The 15,760-nt window shown below is 38.4% G+C and overlaps 2 protein-coding genes across 2 annotated transcripts in view; both read left to right on the top strand.

Moving 5' to 3' along the window:
- Positions 1-15,760, top strand: part of LOC126826696 (hepatocyte growth factor receptor) — a 140,464-nt gene that overhangs the window by 90,762 nt on the left and 33,942 nt on the right. The gene's annotated exons all lie outside the window — the stretch shown is intronic.
- LOC130010552 (hepatocyte growth factor receptor-like) overlaps positions 1-15,760 on the top strand; it is a 54,702-nt gene that overhangs the window by 12,337 nt on the left and 26,605 nt on the right. Inside the window, exon 4 of the mRNA XM_056102412.1 lies at positions 9,360-9,521. Coding sequence (XP_055958387.1) covers positions 9,360-9,521 — 162 coding nt within the window. The remainder of the gene's footprint in view (positions 1-9,359; positions 9,522-15,760) is intronic.

The following is a 15,760-nucleotide window of genomic DNA, read 5'->3' as shown; positions in this document are numbered from 1 at the left end:
TGAAGGGGGTCAAATGCCGGGGCTAAAATGACCACACACAAGGGTTCATTCCTTGAAAATTCTTTATTAGCTATAAAAAGAAAACCCTGCAAATATACAAGTAATATAATAAATACAATGCATAAAAAACAGTATTAAAGCATGGTTTAAAAGTAATAATAACGATAATATAAAATCATATGTATAATATACATGTAACTCTTCTCTTAAGTGACTTAAACTATGAAAAACAGATATACTCGTAAAAGTATGAAATATACTTATTATCGCAGCGTAAATAATAATAATACTTATTAATACTAATAATTAGATCTTGAGAATAAAACTAATATTGCTTACCCTAAAGAGGGGTTTTATAATTACTACCAATTGGTATAAAGGTGAAATACCTTTAAACGTTGGAACACTGTAAATGAAATATAAATGTGATGTAAATGACTGTAAGTGTATATCTAAAGTGAAATACTTTAAATAATGTTTTAACTATATAATGATGTAATCTTTCCCCATTTCAAACTATCAACTTATACTTTAAAGAAATTCAACATGGCTGCCACTTTAAAACAAAGACTAATTCCATAGATATAATTATAAACATACCTGATAAATAAACTGTCAAACCACTACTGAAGAAGCTTCAATATTTACATCTAGCAACACTTGTATACTAATAAATACGCAATACCAGTTAACAACCTTTATATAACTAAGGAGAGGAAAAGTGTCTTCCTTTGCATATAAAAACTATAGGACGAATGTCTCCAAGGAAACTTTCATACAACAACTCACTAGACAAATAGGAAAGGTTAAAGTTGAAGATATGGTGAGTGGAACTCACTACAGACCAGGTACAGAGTGGATAGTATAGAATAGGTTTAAAGGGATAGTACAACCACTATTAGTTTATATTAAGTGCAGATTAAAATGACTAAAAACCAACTATATATACTATTCAAAAAAAGTAGGGGATATTTGATTTTTAAGTGTTATTAAAGTCACCTAATGAAACTGACGAAGAAACAAATGACAAAATGAAATGAAGTTCACATTCATCGATTTATTCCAAATGATCGTTAGACTAAGTAAGGCACAGACTGACCATTATAAGGGTAAAATGATACCCGGGGTCAAACAGCAAAGTTACCACAGCATCACAACCAAGTCAGTAACGGGTAAATCCTCCTCTGTTTGCCAAACAAGCATTGATCCGACGTGGCATACTCCTAATGAGACGTCTAAGGTCATTTTGGTCCAGATTGTCCCATTCCTGTTGCAACGCAGCAGCAAGTTCTTGGACATTGGCAGGACGTTGTTGACGTTGACGTAACCTCTGTCCAAGCATGTCCCAGACATGCTCGATGGGGGAGAGGTCGGGACTCATTGCTGGCCAAGGTAATGTGGTGATGTTCTGTTGTTGGAGGTAACCTGTAACGATCCTGGCCCTGTGACATCTTGCATTGTCATCCTGGAAGATGAAACGGCGGCCATGACGTCGTGCGAACGGCACAACATGGACTGCCAAGATGTTGTCCCGGTAGTACTGGCCTGTAACACGCCCTGCAACAACATGTAAAGCCGTTCTTCCAGCAACAGTGATGCCTCCTCACACCATAACAGAACCACCCCCAAATCGATCATGTCTGATGACGTTAACGTCTTGGAAGCGCTCGTTTCGACGACGCCACACCCTCCTACGTCTGTCCAAAAAATCAACAGTGAACCTTGACTCATCTGAAAACATCACATTGCTCCAGCGTCGATTATCCCAGTGTTGACGATCCCTACACCAACGACGTCTTGCCTGAATGTGATGATCTCTCAAACAAGGGATCACGCGAGGACGTCGGGCGCGAAGGTGACCCCTATGCAGTCGATTCCGAATCGTCTGACCACTCACTCTCACACCAGTGTCTGTTTGAAGACGAGCGCTGATCTGATTTGCTGTGATGACACGATTTCTCAAGGCCAAGGTACGGATAAATCGATCCTGGGCTTGAGTTGTCGCCCTTGGTCGACCTGAGCGTGGTCTGTCCTGTACAGATTGTGTATCACGGTATCTGGACCATAGCCTGCTTATGACAGACTGAGAAACATTCATCGTCCGCGCCACAACCGCCTGTGTTGTGCCGATCTGTAGCATGCAAAGGGCACGTAACCTTTCATTTTGGGTAAGCCGACGCATATCAAAATTTGTTTTCTGGTCACTAAAACAATTAAACTGATGTTTCCACCCTGGAATTCAATGCCACAATGACTGTAACATTCAAAGTTAGAGTCGTGCAAATCTTGGGTTGGACCCCCACGATGATCCCAAGCATCACCTGCATTCCATGCGGTAGCTATTGGTGCGTTTGGGCGTCACATGTAACTGGAAATGTTTCTTCTGTTAGGTTCTATAGTGACTTTTTTCGTAGTCATTTGCATATTTTAGTATTATGCCCCCAAAATCAAATATCCCCTACTTTTTTTGAATAGTATATATTAAAAATATCACTCTGTCACATACTCCCCTGCTAACTAAAAATGTTGTCCTCAACATTAATCAAAATAAAACTTATAACTATTTCGGAAATATTTCTGGAAAAATTCTCTGGCACAGTGTTGGTAACATCTCCAAAACTATACGTAGTCTGTCTGGTGGCAAAGACATGAAGTCAGCTGGAAGTAACGATCTTGCCAGCTCCGCACGTCTTTGAAAATCTGGAACAAGCTGCTGTTGATGCGCCAGCACATATTCAGCCTGCCAACTTGGTGGTTTTCGTTGTCTCGTAGACCTACGTGATTCAGGAACAGATGGTATAACTAACGGTGGCAGTGGTTCTTCAACTGATGGATCATCACCGGAAACTGGTGTCACTTGGCCCTCTTCTACACCATCTTGAAGGACTTCTTCAAGCTCCGGAACGATAACATCTTCCCTTCCTGTGTCATCAGCTGTGGAGCTAGCCTGAGGCAGGAAGTCTGTCTCAACCACAAGATACACAGGTTCTTCATCTTCTTCACTGTCACTGTTCCCTTTATCGTCTTCATTGTTGGTTTTAATTGAAACATTACCTCTGGTCTTCCTTGGTTTAGCTACTGGATGTTTCAATGATGCTGTTGGAGATATGCATTCTGGTATGGCGCTAATTGGTAAAAGATGGTTCCTGTGGAGAGTACGTACACGCTTTCCACCATCTTCACTTTTAACCTTGTAAACAGGAATATCCAGATTCGGTTGGCTCAGCACTTTGTAGGCGATGTCTTCCCATTTATCCGAAATCTTGTGTCTTCCCTCTTTGAACGCTAATCGTCGTACCAACACACGATCACCAGGTTCTATCTTGATGTTTCTGGCTCTGTTGTTATACTGCCGCTGTTGAGTTCCTGGCCTTTGTTAACTTCTGCAGAAGCTGTCTTGTATGCATATTCAAGCTTATCTTTCAAGTCATCCACATAGGTGTTATAGGATTTACCCTCATCGTCATTATTGACAAGTCCAAGTATGACATCAATCGCTAGGGTTGGTTTACGGCCAAACATCAGTTCAAAAGGAGAGTATCCGGTAGCTGAATGCCTAGTGGAGTTGTACGCATGTACAAGTGGTGCGACATAGGTCTTCCAATCTCTCTTTTGTTCTGGTTGCAGCGTTCCTAGCATATTGAGTAGTGTTCTGTTGAATCTTTCACACTGTCCATTGCCTTGGGGATGATAGGGTGTGGTTCTTGATTTATCCATACCTGTTAGTTGACACAATTCTTTGATGATCTTTCCTTCGAATTGTTGACCTTGATCACTGTGAATTCTTTGGGGAATGCCATAGTGAACAATAAAACCATCAAAAAACGCTTTCGCTGTTGTTTTTGCTGTGGTGTTACGTACAGGAAAGGCTTGAACATATCTGGTAAAATGATCTGTAACTACTAAGATGTTGTCGTATCCTCCTTTGGACTCTTCAATACACACATAGTCCATGCACACTAACTCTAATGGTTGACTGGATGTGATGTTCACTAGAGGACATGTTGTTGCTGTTGCCTTTCTCCTAAGACATCTTGGACACTGTTGGATGTATTCTTCAATGTCGGTTGTCATTCTAGGCCAATAAAATCTGTCTTTCGCCAAACTAACAGTACGATCTCTTCCTTGATGTCCAAGATGATCGTGTACTCCTTGGAGTGCTTCACCTCTGTATGCTCTGGGAAGAACAAGCTGCAGCCTCTCTTGATCTTTGTATACCGTCCGTCGAAAAAGAGTTCCGGATCTAAGGACGAAGTGTCCATATTCCCTCTGCAGACCTGCTTCTTCAGGACATGTAGGCTTTCGGCTTGGTCTCATATTCTTCTCTGTGTCATTTAAAACAAACTTTAGCAAAGGATCTTCAAGCTGCTTTTGTCTCCAAGTCTTGGTGTCAACCATTGGCGAAGAATTCTTGATGGCATCCGGAATCACTTGTTGGGACATACTGATGGAATGAATGTACCCACTGGCAGTTTCGATATCTTTCAATGCTCCTATAATCTCTTCGTTCACCTCAATAAATCTATCTTTTTCCGCGCTGTTGGTATCTCCTAATCTACTTAGGGCATCGACATCTCCACTTTTCTTGCCAGGTCTGTATTTGATGGAAAAATTGTAGTTGGTAAGTGCTGCTAACCAGCGATGGCCTGTGGCTTCTAACTTAGCTGTGGTAAGAATGTAAGTTAAGGGGTTGTTATCTGTAAACACAGTAAAGCTGTTGCTGTAAAGATACTGATGGAATTTTTCTGTGACAGCCCACTTTAAAGCCAAAAACTCCAGTTTATGCGCAGGATAGTTCCTCTCGGCTTTAGATAGTCCTCTACTGGCATAACAGATGACTCGTTGCTTATCGTCCTGTTCCTGATAAAGCACAGCGCCTAATTCTTGCCCACTAGCATCAGTGTGTACTGTAAATGGTTTGGTAAAATCTGCATATCCTAGTATGGGTGGATTTACTAGGCAACATTTCAGTTTCACAAAGGCTTCTTCTTGTTGTTGCTTCCAGGCCCATTCTCTCACAGAGTTCTTGTTCTGCACCTTTCTTCCCCCATTTTTCTTAGTTGGTCCTCCAACTCCTATCAGCAGATCATTCAAGGGTTTGGCTATAGTTGAAAAATCTTTCACAAAACGCCTGTAGTATCCTACAAACCCAAGAAATCTCCTCAGCTCCTCCACATTAGTTGGTCTAGGCCAAGACTCCACCTTCTCTGTCTTCTGAGGATCTGTACGTATCCCCTCAGCAGACACAATATGTCCTAAATACCTCACTTGCTCTTGAAAGAACTTGCACTTTTTAGGAGCGAGTTTAATACCATGTTGTCGCAATCTGTTAAAAACCATAGACATACGTTCAAGATGTTCTTCGTAAGTCTTGCTAAATATTATCAGGTCGTCGATGAATATTGCACAGATTTTAAGATTAAGATCACCTAAACAATCCTCCATTACGCGTTGGTACGTGGCCGGTGAATTTGACAATCCAAAAGGGAGACGAACAAACTCGTAAAACCCAAGAGGTCCAACAGTAAATGCTGACTTGGCTCTGTCTTCTTCTTTGATAGACACTTGGTGGTAGCCGCTCTTCATATCCAACACAGAAAAATATTTGGCACCAACTAAATTATCTAACATCTCTTCAATCCTTGGTAGAGCATAGGCATCTCGAACAGTACGCTGGTTGAGCATCCTATAATCTACGCACATCCGAAGAGATGAATCTTTCTTCCGCACAAGTACAATCGGTGATGCCCAAGGACTGTGACTCCTGCGTATGATGCCACCTTCTAGTAAATCTTTCAGATGTTTCTTCACCTCATCGTACATTGATGGTGGAATTCTTCGATGAGGTTGCTTAAACGGAGTCTCATTTGTAAGCTTGATCTTGTGTTCCACTAAATTTACACATCCTATATCCGTATCATGCTGCGAAAAGATTGATGACCAGCTACGAAGAAATTCCTTCAACTCCGCTAAACGATCTCCACTAACAGACGACGATGAAAAATCGATCGAATCCATGAAGTCTTTTGCAGTAGCTGTGGAACTAGCTGTTATGTTCATGTCCGTAGCACTTGGTTGATCAACTAAATCAGCTATCTGTAGCTCACACATCACAGAATGAGGAAAAACACGAATTGGCGATAGAGATAAGTTGGAAATTCTCACTATAACTGGTTCCACTTTGTCAAAATCTACCTCAAGGAATGCTGGTGTTACTTCCATTGATGATGGTAACATAGATTCTGATGTAGGTTGGAATATAACATGATGTTTTCCTGTAAGTTGACAATCACTGATGTTCCCTATTAAACACATAGATTTGTTGCTGCCTAATACTAACGATGATGTTTCTGCACATTTAACAAGGCCTACTCTTCCTTCTGTCTTCTTATCCTGAATCTTCATGCATCTAAAAGTGCAACTCCAGGTAGCAGGCATCCCAGTCTGATTTAAATAATCATGACCATGCTTGGCTAACACCTGATTCAAGATAGGTCGCAGAATGTTGGTTCCGATCAAGACTGGAACAGTCTTTCCATACGGTGTGTCAGGCACAACAAGAAATAAATTCTTTACTACAGACAAGTTTAAGCTGGGAACTCTTAGAGATAAACATGTAACACCTAAATATGGTAAACGATGACCTCCAGCACTCTCTATATGAATTATCTCTTCCAATGGTGTTATACAGCATTCGTCTGTTTCCAAATATGACTTGAAGAAAGATTCTGTGATGGTAGATACTGTAGAACCTGTGTCTAACAGTGCTGATGTGTCATTTTCATTTACTTGAACAGCTGTAATATTACTCTTTCCAATAATCTGTGGGGGACTACTATCAACAGTGTCTCCAGACTGTCCCTCGTCGGAGACACCCAACAGTTTAACCGTGGTGCGTTACAAGTCGAAGTGCATTGTCTACAACCTTTGGCAACATGACCAAGTTCACCACATCTGTAACAGGACACACTGTATTGATGAGTGGGATACATCGAAACAGGTTTAGAACACGCATCTGCCTTAAAGCTGCTTATTTCATTCTGTAAATCCTGAATAGATGATATCAAGCTTGCTATGTCCTTCATCAACTCCTTGTCCTCAGCATCTTCACATGTGTCACCACAATCCATAGTTGATAATAGTAAAACACGCAAACACAATATTCACAACACTACAATCGGAAATCAAATCACAAATGATTATCGCATTAATCAACAAAAATAATACGCAAATAAAACAATCAATGCACAGGAGTATGATTCGCAAAATATACACACATGAATATCACCTTCAAGACCCAAACACACACACGTGTTAATATGAAAAATATTAACACAAAAGTGTATATCTTGAAAAATATAATCACAATAAATCACAACAAATGAAATAACACAATCCATAAATTGCAATATTACAACACCACAACAATATCACGATTCTTAAACGCAATCTCCAAATACTATTGTCAACTGACGCAGCTAACAATATATGAAACCCATTAATATTCACAAAATAATATAATTACAGTATATATACACACCACCATACTAATATAGCTCAACAACACCAACATGAAAATTCACTGATCACATCCAAAAGCCAAAGTTCCATATCAAAACACCAATTACAAATTACCAACCAATAATCAAAATCAAAATCAATGTCAAATACAAGTCCAATATGTACAACACAATGTTAATGTTATTATGTAAAAGAGATAAGGGGAAATGTAGACGGAAAAATAAAGCTGAAAATGAAAGTAAGTTGTTATCTGAAAAGCAAAATCTGAAAATTAAATGAAGTAGCTAGGAAATAAACTTTGAATTTGGCATTGTGTTTTCTTATGGCTTTGAGTGTAGAAGAGAGTTTTAGCACCTTCAGAATTTCTTGTAAGAATTTAAACTCAATGGACTCACCTATCCCTTTTAAGGAGGGGTAGGGTCAGCTCAAGGGATCTTGTTCCACAGGAATCTGACCTTCTATCCGTATATATGCATACACCATACCGAACTAGACAATATATAATGAAAAAAGAACAGGAATGCAATGCCTGTCATTGAATCCATGCGCTGAAGTCACACAAAATCAATCCGCAGTGACTAGACCATTGAAACAAGGGCCAAAGATATTTTTAGTTTTTCTCTCCATTTCCATTTTCCCTCGTTTGCATGGCGATTTTTGTTGACTTTTGGGTGTAGAATCGAAGAAGAGGATTTGAATATACTTTTTCTGCCAGGTTTTGGTGAATATTCATGATTTTGAGGCGGAAGTATACAGGACTTCAGAGTTTAGTTAGGTTTTTGTGTGAAGTCAGAGCATGGATTCAATGACAAACGTCAACGAACGAAAATAATGTAAATATTGGAAACAATTGGCTATGATATCGTTTTGTGGGGAGTATTTATGCAAATCAAATGGCTAGATTGAAGAAAAAACATATCTGAGTGAATCGACAGAGGTTTGATTGCCTGACATTACGAATTGTTGAAAAAAAACGAGCCGAAGCGAGAGCAGGTAAAATCGTGGCTTCAACAGGCATTGCATTCCTGTTCTTTTTTTATTATATATTGTCTAGTTTGGTATGGTGTATGCATATATATATATACGATTAGAAGGTCCAGGGACGCCGGAACGGCACGAGGGCCAGGGTACCAAAAGATAGGGGAGTTCTTGGGGGGGGGGGGGGGCTCTCTCCCCCCGGCCTCTAAAAAATTTTGAAATTTGTCAATTCCGAGAATGCTGTTTAGAGCGCCTCTACTAGCATTCCAAATTCCAACATAAAACCGTTTAAAATACATGATAATGAAAGAGACAAAAGCCTGATTATTAACAATTTTCGTATCATGAGCAATTCTATCATTTACAAATGAATAGACTAGTAAAAAGGTTGAAAACTTTCATCATTAGGGCATGGGTATACATTTATACCCCAGAAAAGGGCAGGGTAGCATTTGTATACCCTGGTACCCGGGTTCCAGCGCCCCTGAGAAGGTCAGATTCCTGTGCTTGTTCTTAAGTGGTGCTTTATATACACCTACATATAATGAATTACATAAATAATTTCTTTTCCATTCTGCATTGGTGAAATAACTTTGAGCTTATTAAAATATCTTGTTTAGTTGAGATAATTATTAATTATTATTACATGTATTTATATAGCGCTCCTTTCATGATAAACATGTTCAGATGCACTTTACCATAAAATATAACACATGAATAATATCACAATATCAATAAAGAATATAAAACTGATATATATATATAGTTCATGTAAATAAGAAATAAAAACAATTATATTTTATGTTGTCTATATAAAATAATTCAGATGCATCAAATGCTTTGTTTGTTTTTCATTTTAGGTACTGAAGTTCAGTTTGGACTTTTGTCATGACTATACAGATTGTTCTCAGTGTATGGTTAAGGGTAAAGACTTGGAATGTATCTGGGTTAATTCAAAATGTGTGGCACCTCAACCGAATTTGGGCCACAATCACAATTCTTGCCCACCATTAATTGATGGGGTATGTATTATAATGATGGGAATGTAATATTTCTATAAAAACATGTATCATTATTTCTGACTTTATATAATCCCATATAGATACCATGTTGGCCCCAGATAGGCAAAAGTTATATGTAATCCCATACAGATACCATATTATCCCCAGATACAAACACGGGTAATCCCATATGGACACCATATTGGCCCCAAGTGTACAAAAACAGAGTTGTTAATGTGGGAAATCCCATATAGGACCCATATTGGCCCCAGATACACACACTATACGGTCAGATTATCAATGTAAAAAAGAAGTAACCATTATACCATTTGGCTTGTCTCTGTGATATTAATATATATATGAAAATAAATTGTATTTGCGTACATTTGTATGTGGTAAGATAATATGGGTCCTATATGGGGACCTTGTGGTATCACCTGGGCGCACAGCCCATTTTTTCCCCATATGGTCCCCATGTGGCAATGTTTATGGGGATAAAAAGGTTGTTATTAATAAGCCTGCAACAAATAATGTCGTTACGACAAAATGAGCCGTTATGGCCCGTGCTATAGTATAGGCTTGAATCATAGTGAAAGTAATATTAATTTGCATTATTATCGGTACTGATTATTAACATAATATTAACAATAATAAGGAGGGTTACCCTTATACTATTAGTAATAATAAGTATATAAGTAGATCTAATAAAAATGTTGTTATTAAGAAGCCTGCAACAAAAAATGTTGTTACGACAAAATGAGCCGTTACGGCCCCTGCTATAGGCTTGAATCATATTCATAGTGAAAGTAATATTATTTTGCATTATTACCGGTACTGATTATTAACATAATATTAACAATAGTAAAGAGGGTTACCCTTATACCAGTAGTAATAATAAGTATATAAGTAGATCTAATAAAAAGGTTGTTATTAATAAGCCTGCAACAAATAATGTCGTTACGACAAAATGAGCCGTAACGGCCACTGCTATAGGCTTAAATCATAATGCAAGTAATATTTTCAGGTGGTGGCATTTTAGTAGATAAAAATGAATTTGAGTTTCTTCAAAACCAGGTTTCCTTGATGTCCAATCTTCACTAATTTAATATAACAATCCATCTTAAAATCAAAGTCTTGATGGTAATTGATGTTCATCAGTCTGTTAGGTCGGCTAATAGACCTGCATCACATGATTTTGAAGATGCGGTATCAGTGCATCATGAAGATAAAAAGTATACAATAACATTTTAAGTACCGGTAACTAATAATGGATCAGGTTTAGATATCATGGATCCTCAAAGTTTGTATGATGAATTCATGGAGTAAACACAAGAAACTAAGTTTGACATCCCCAAAATCTTTTAGGGGGATGATGTCTTTAATGATTCTGTGATCAACCAAGATACCAATAAAAAGGGTCGAGAAAAAGTAATTGACATTCTACTATCCTCTATCAGTTAAATGCAAGAGATTATTGCGACCTTTGTTGGACCAGGATATTTGTCATGCCCTGCCCTAAGCGGCTCAGGATTGTTATCTTCAGGAGGTTCTAAAACTGTTATGTCTGGGTTTATGCCCTCTGATACCTCTTTTTAATAAAAATATTGACCCTGAGGTAGTCCTCTATTGCAGATTCTATCATAACCTTAGGTAAGGCCCATTTAGAGTTGTCTCTGAAGCATAGATTATTTCTTGGGAAATATCGCAGCAAAAGGTAGCACCCAATATATTTAACAGCAAGGCCTGTTGTTGACACTTTGTCCGGCTGGATTGTTCCGGCAGGCCCTTCAAGGGCTGTCATCTCCAACTGGAGCAGGGCGAGAGGCAGATTACCTCGCCAAAACTACCACTAGACATTGAAAAGTAATAAATATTTTATGCTGGACAAATTTATATATTACTGGGCCACTATTACCTCAGATCAGTGAATATCGTTAGTGATTATAAGATTGACTTTAATTCAACTCATTTAAATTGATTTATTCTGAAGGCTATTCCAAATAGCCTGCCTTTTAATCATAAACAGATGTCTTTAATGGATGAGGAAGTCATTTAAATGATATTTAAGAAAGCCATCGATTCTGTATCATCAGCATACAGTTATATTATTATTATTATTAATAAAAAAAATATAAAAAAACTGTTTAAGCAGGAAACACTTGCAATTGCCCTAAGGCTATTAAACAGAACGATTTTTTAACATCCATTGATATTAAAGAGACTTATTTTTCGATTCCTGTTTGTCTTGATCATCGAATATATCTACGTTTCAAATGGCGAGATCAAGTTTATGTGTTTACATGTTTACCTTTTGGTCTTTCTTCAGTTACACATACATGTATCTTTACAGAAGTTCCTGGAGCTACAGCCTTCTTCGTATAAAAGGAAAACAAATCCTTGACTGGATTTACGGTATTCTGCTGTTGTACGGATAAACTGTCTCGAAGTAAAACAAGGACAGACCCTGACATCTTAAAAACTTGGAATTTTAACCCTGAATAACGGTGTTAAAGGTCGAGAAATTTTCGAAACCTTATTTACTCCCAAGGTTATAACAGAGCCTGAATCATATAAAGCATTAAGGCAAAAGTCTGTTAAAATTTGACATCTCTAAGCTGTAGCTAAAGCCAACAAACCAACTGGTTTTATATGTCAGTATTCTTAAAGATAAATTTTGCAATGGATACAGCGTACCCAAATAATTTACTAATATTGAAGCATTCCAAGTAAACAGATATTTATGGAGTTACAGAGAATCAAATAATGTTTTTTACCCTATAAGGAAATTGTTAGACATATCTCCTAAGAAATTTATAAAACTACAGATGGATGAAATGAATTAATTTGTTGTCCACAACACCAAAAATTTCATCTTCTCCAGCCAGGCCAATGCATACTGTTCGTAGTAGATGGCCGCCAAGAATTAAGGATGATATTAGCAGATTGCTTTGATATTCCTCTATTATAGAAGGATTGCCTGTTAGATATAGATTTTTCCCTCTAAGAGAATGTAAAGCACCATTGTGGCTTAAAACGTAAAAAGGTTCTTGCGAACCGGTAACCGAACTGGGTCGGCTGTGAGCATTGATAGTAAAATTGGATACCATACAGGAGTTGACCAGCCTGGAATGATAATGGCTGCTTGATCTACTGTTTTGAAATACCTTTTCCAGAACCATTGATACATATATAGAAAAAGCATTGCATGCTAGAAAAAAAAAAGTCTGGATGTCAAGAAACATTTTTCTAAATGTCTATTAAGTCTGGAAGCAAACAGATCACAATCATGTATGAAAAAATGATTACAAATATGTATGTACATACTTTATAGATGATTCTTTATCTGCTATGTACAGGCTTTTTTAGTTTTGGCTTCATAATTAATACAGAAAGTATTTTAGGCTTCATAATTAATACAGAAAGTTATCAAGCTTGTTGACATATTCATATAATCCTTCTCATCCATCACGCCCTTCGGGCGCTAGGATGAGAGGGGGATTATATTCCATATATGCCCTTCGGGCATCTCGGATTTATATTGCATATTTCTCATTGTTCTTTCAAACCATGCACAATCGCTCAAACTTTAAAGGCTAAAAAATAGCTCACCGAATCGGCGTGTATAAACATGTGACCACGTGACCACGCTCTATATAAACGATCACAACACTTTCAGTATTGTCTTTTTCTCTTTTGATCTAGACCGTGCACATTCGTGTGTTCGTGATAACGCTGTTATCATGTTCTTAAATTTTCTTTCCATTGTGTTCAATGTGTGTTGATCATTTATGTTTTATCATGGACCTGTATTTTTAGGTCCATTTATATTATCTACCTTCGTTTTCATCGACAGGTATGAGGTAGAATCGCTAATTCACCTGTTTTTTGTTTGTTTTTAGTCGCGGTCATCACGAAGTGTTGACTTTAAATTTCACTCTTTATATGGAGGAAAGCGATTTTTAGGGATTCTGCGAGGCAGATCTTTTAAATGATCATAATGTAACCGCAAACTTGCTGGATTTAAATGTCGTAATTATTATACGGCCTTTTTAGACAAGAGATTATAATATACTATTCAAAAAAAGTAGGGGATAATTGATTTTTAAGTGTTATTAAAGTCACCTAATGAAACTGACGAAGAAACAAATGACAAAATGAAATGAAGTTCACATTCATCGATTTATTCCAAATGATCGTTAGACTAAGTAAGGCACAGACTGACCATTATAAGGGTAAAATGATACCCGGGGTCAAACAGCAAAGTTACCACAGCATCACAACCAAGTCAGTAACGGGTAAATCCTCCTCTGTTTGCCAAACAAGCATTGATCCGACGTGGCATACTCCTAATGAGACGTCTAAGGTCATTTTGGTCCAGATTGTCCCATTCCTGTTGCAACGCAGCAGCACGTTCTTGGAAATTGGCAGGACGTTGTTGACGTTGACGTAACCTCTGTCCAAGCATGTCCCAGACATGCTCGATGGGGGAGAGGTCGGGACTCAGTGCTGGCCAAGGTAATGTGGTGATGTTCTGTTGTTGGAGGTAACCTGTAACGATCCTGGCCCTGTGACATCTTGCGTTGTCATCCTGGAAGATGAAACGGCGGCCATGACGTCGTGCGAACGGCACAACATGGACTGCCAAGATGTTGTCCCGGTAGTACTGGCCTGTAACACGCCCTGCAACAACATGTAAAGCCGTTCTTCCAGCAACAGTGATGCCTCCCCACACCATAACAGAACCACCCCCAAATCGATCATGTCTGATGACGTTAACGTCTTGGAAGCGCTCGTTTCGACGACGCCACACCCTCCTACGTCTGTCCAAAAAATCAACAGTGAACCTTGACTCATCTGAAAACATGACATTGCTCCAGCGTCGATTATCCCAGTGTTGACGATCCCTACACCAACGACGTCTTGCCTGAATGTGATGATCTCTCAAACAAGGTATCACGCGAGGACGTCGGGCGCGAAGGTGACCCCTATGCAGTCGATTCCGAATCGTCTGGCCACTCACTCTCACACCAGTGTCTGTTTGAAGACGAGCGCTGATCTGATTTGCTGTGATGACACGATTTCTCAAGGCCAAGGTACGGATAAATCGATCCTGGGCTTGAGTTGTCGCCCTTGGTCGACCTGAGCGTGGTCTGTCCTTTACAGATTGTGTATCACGGTATCTGGACCATGTAGCCTGCTTATGACAGACTGAGAAACATTCATCGTCCGCGCCACAACCGCCTGTGTTGTGCCGATCTGTAGCATGCCAAGGGCACGTAACCTTTCATTTTGGGTAAGCCGCGACGCATATCAAAATTTGTTTTCTGGTCACTAAAACAATTAAACTGATGTTTCCACCCTGGAATTCAATGTCACAATGACTGTAACATTCAAAGTCAGAGTCGTGCAAATCTTGGGTTGGACCCCCATGATGATCCCAAGCATCACCTGCATTCCATGCGGTAGCTATTGGTGCGTTTGGGCGTCACATGTAACTGGAAATGTTTCTTCTGTTAGGTTCTATAGTGACTTTTTTCGTTATCATTTGCATATTTTAGTATTATGCCCCCAAAATCAAATATCCCCTACTTTTTTTGAATAGTATATATTCCCCATGAGTGGGACAATCGAGAATAAACCGGATGTTTACAACAGCAGTCCGATGATGGAGGTATACTTCCGATTCCGAACTCGATAATAACATTTTTAACATGCCCCATAGGTAAAAACGAGCGTAATAACAGGATTTTTTCCGCTAAAAGGTCTGTAAAGGCCTTTAAATCTCATAAACGAGAATTGAACGCCAATAATATAGTTGGTTTGTAACTTTATCCAATTCAATTGTGTTGAGTTGACAGAATTTGATTGATATATGATCATGTTCATAATGAAAAAAAAAATAAATTAATGATGATCGTAATGTTAACATTATATTACCGGTACTGATTATTAACATAATATTAAAAATATTAAAGAGGGTTACCCTTATATAGTAGTAATAATAAGTATATAAGTAGATCAAATAAAAAGGTTGTTATTAATAAGCCTGCAACAAATAATGTCATTACGACAAAATGAGCCGCTACGGCCCCTGCTATAGTATAGGCTTGAATCATAGTGAAAGTAATATTAATTTGCATTATTACCGGTACTGATTATTAACATAATATTAACAATAATAAGGAGGGTTACCCTTATACTATTAGTAATAATAAGTATATAAGTAGATCTAATAAAAAGGTTGTTATTAAGAAGCCTGT

This window comes from Patella vulgata, chromosome 7, assembly GCF_932274485.2.
Source record: "Patella vulgata chromosome 7, xgPatVulg1.2, whole genome shotgun sequence".
Taxonomy (NCBI): Eukaryota; Metazoa; Mollusca; class Gastropoda; family Patellidae; genus Patella; species Patella vulgata.
Note: the sequence above shows the minus strand (reverse complement) of the source record. Positions and strands in the feature narration are given on the sequence as shown.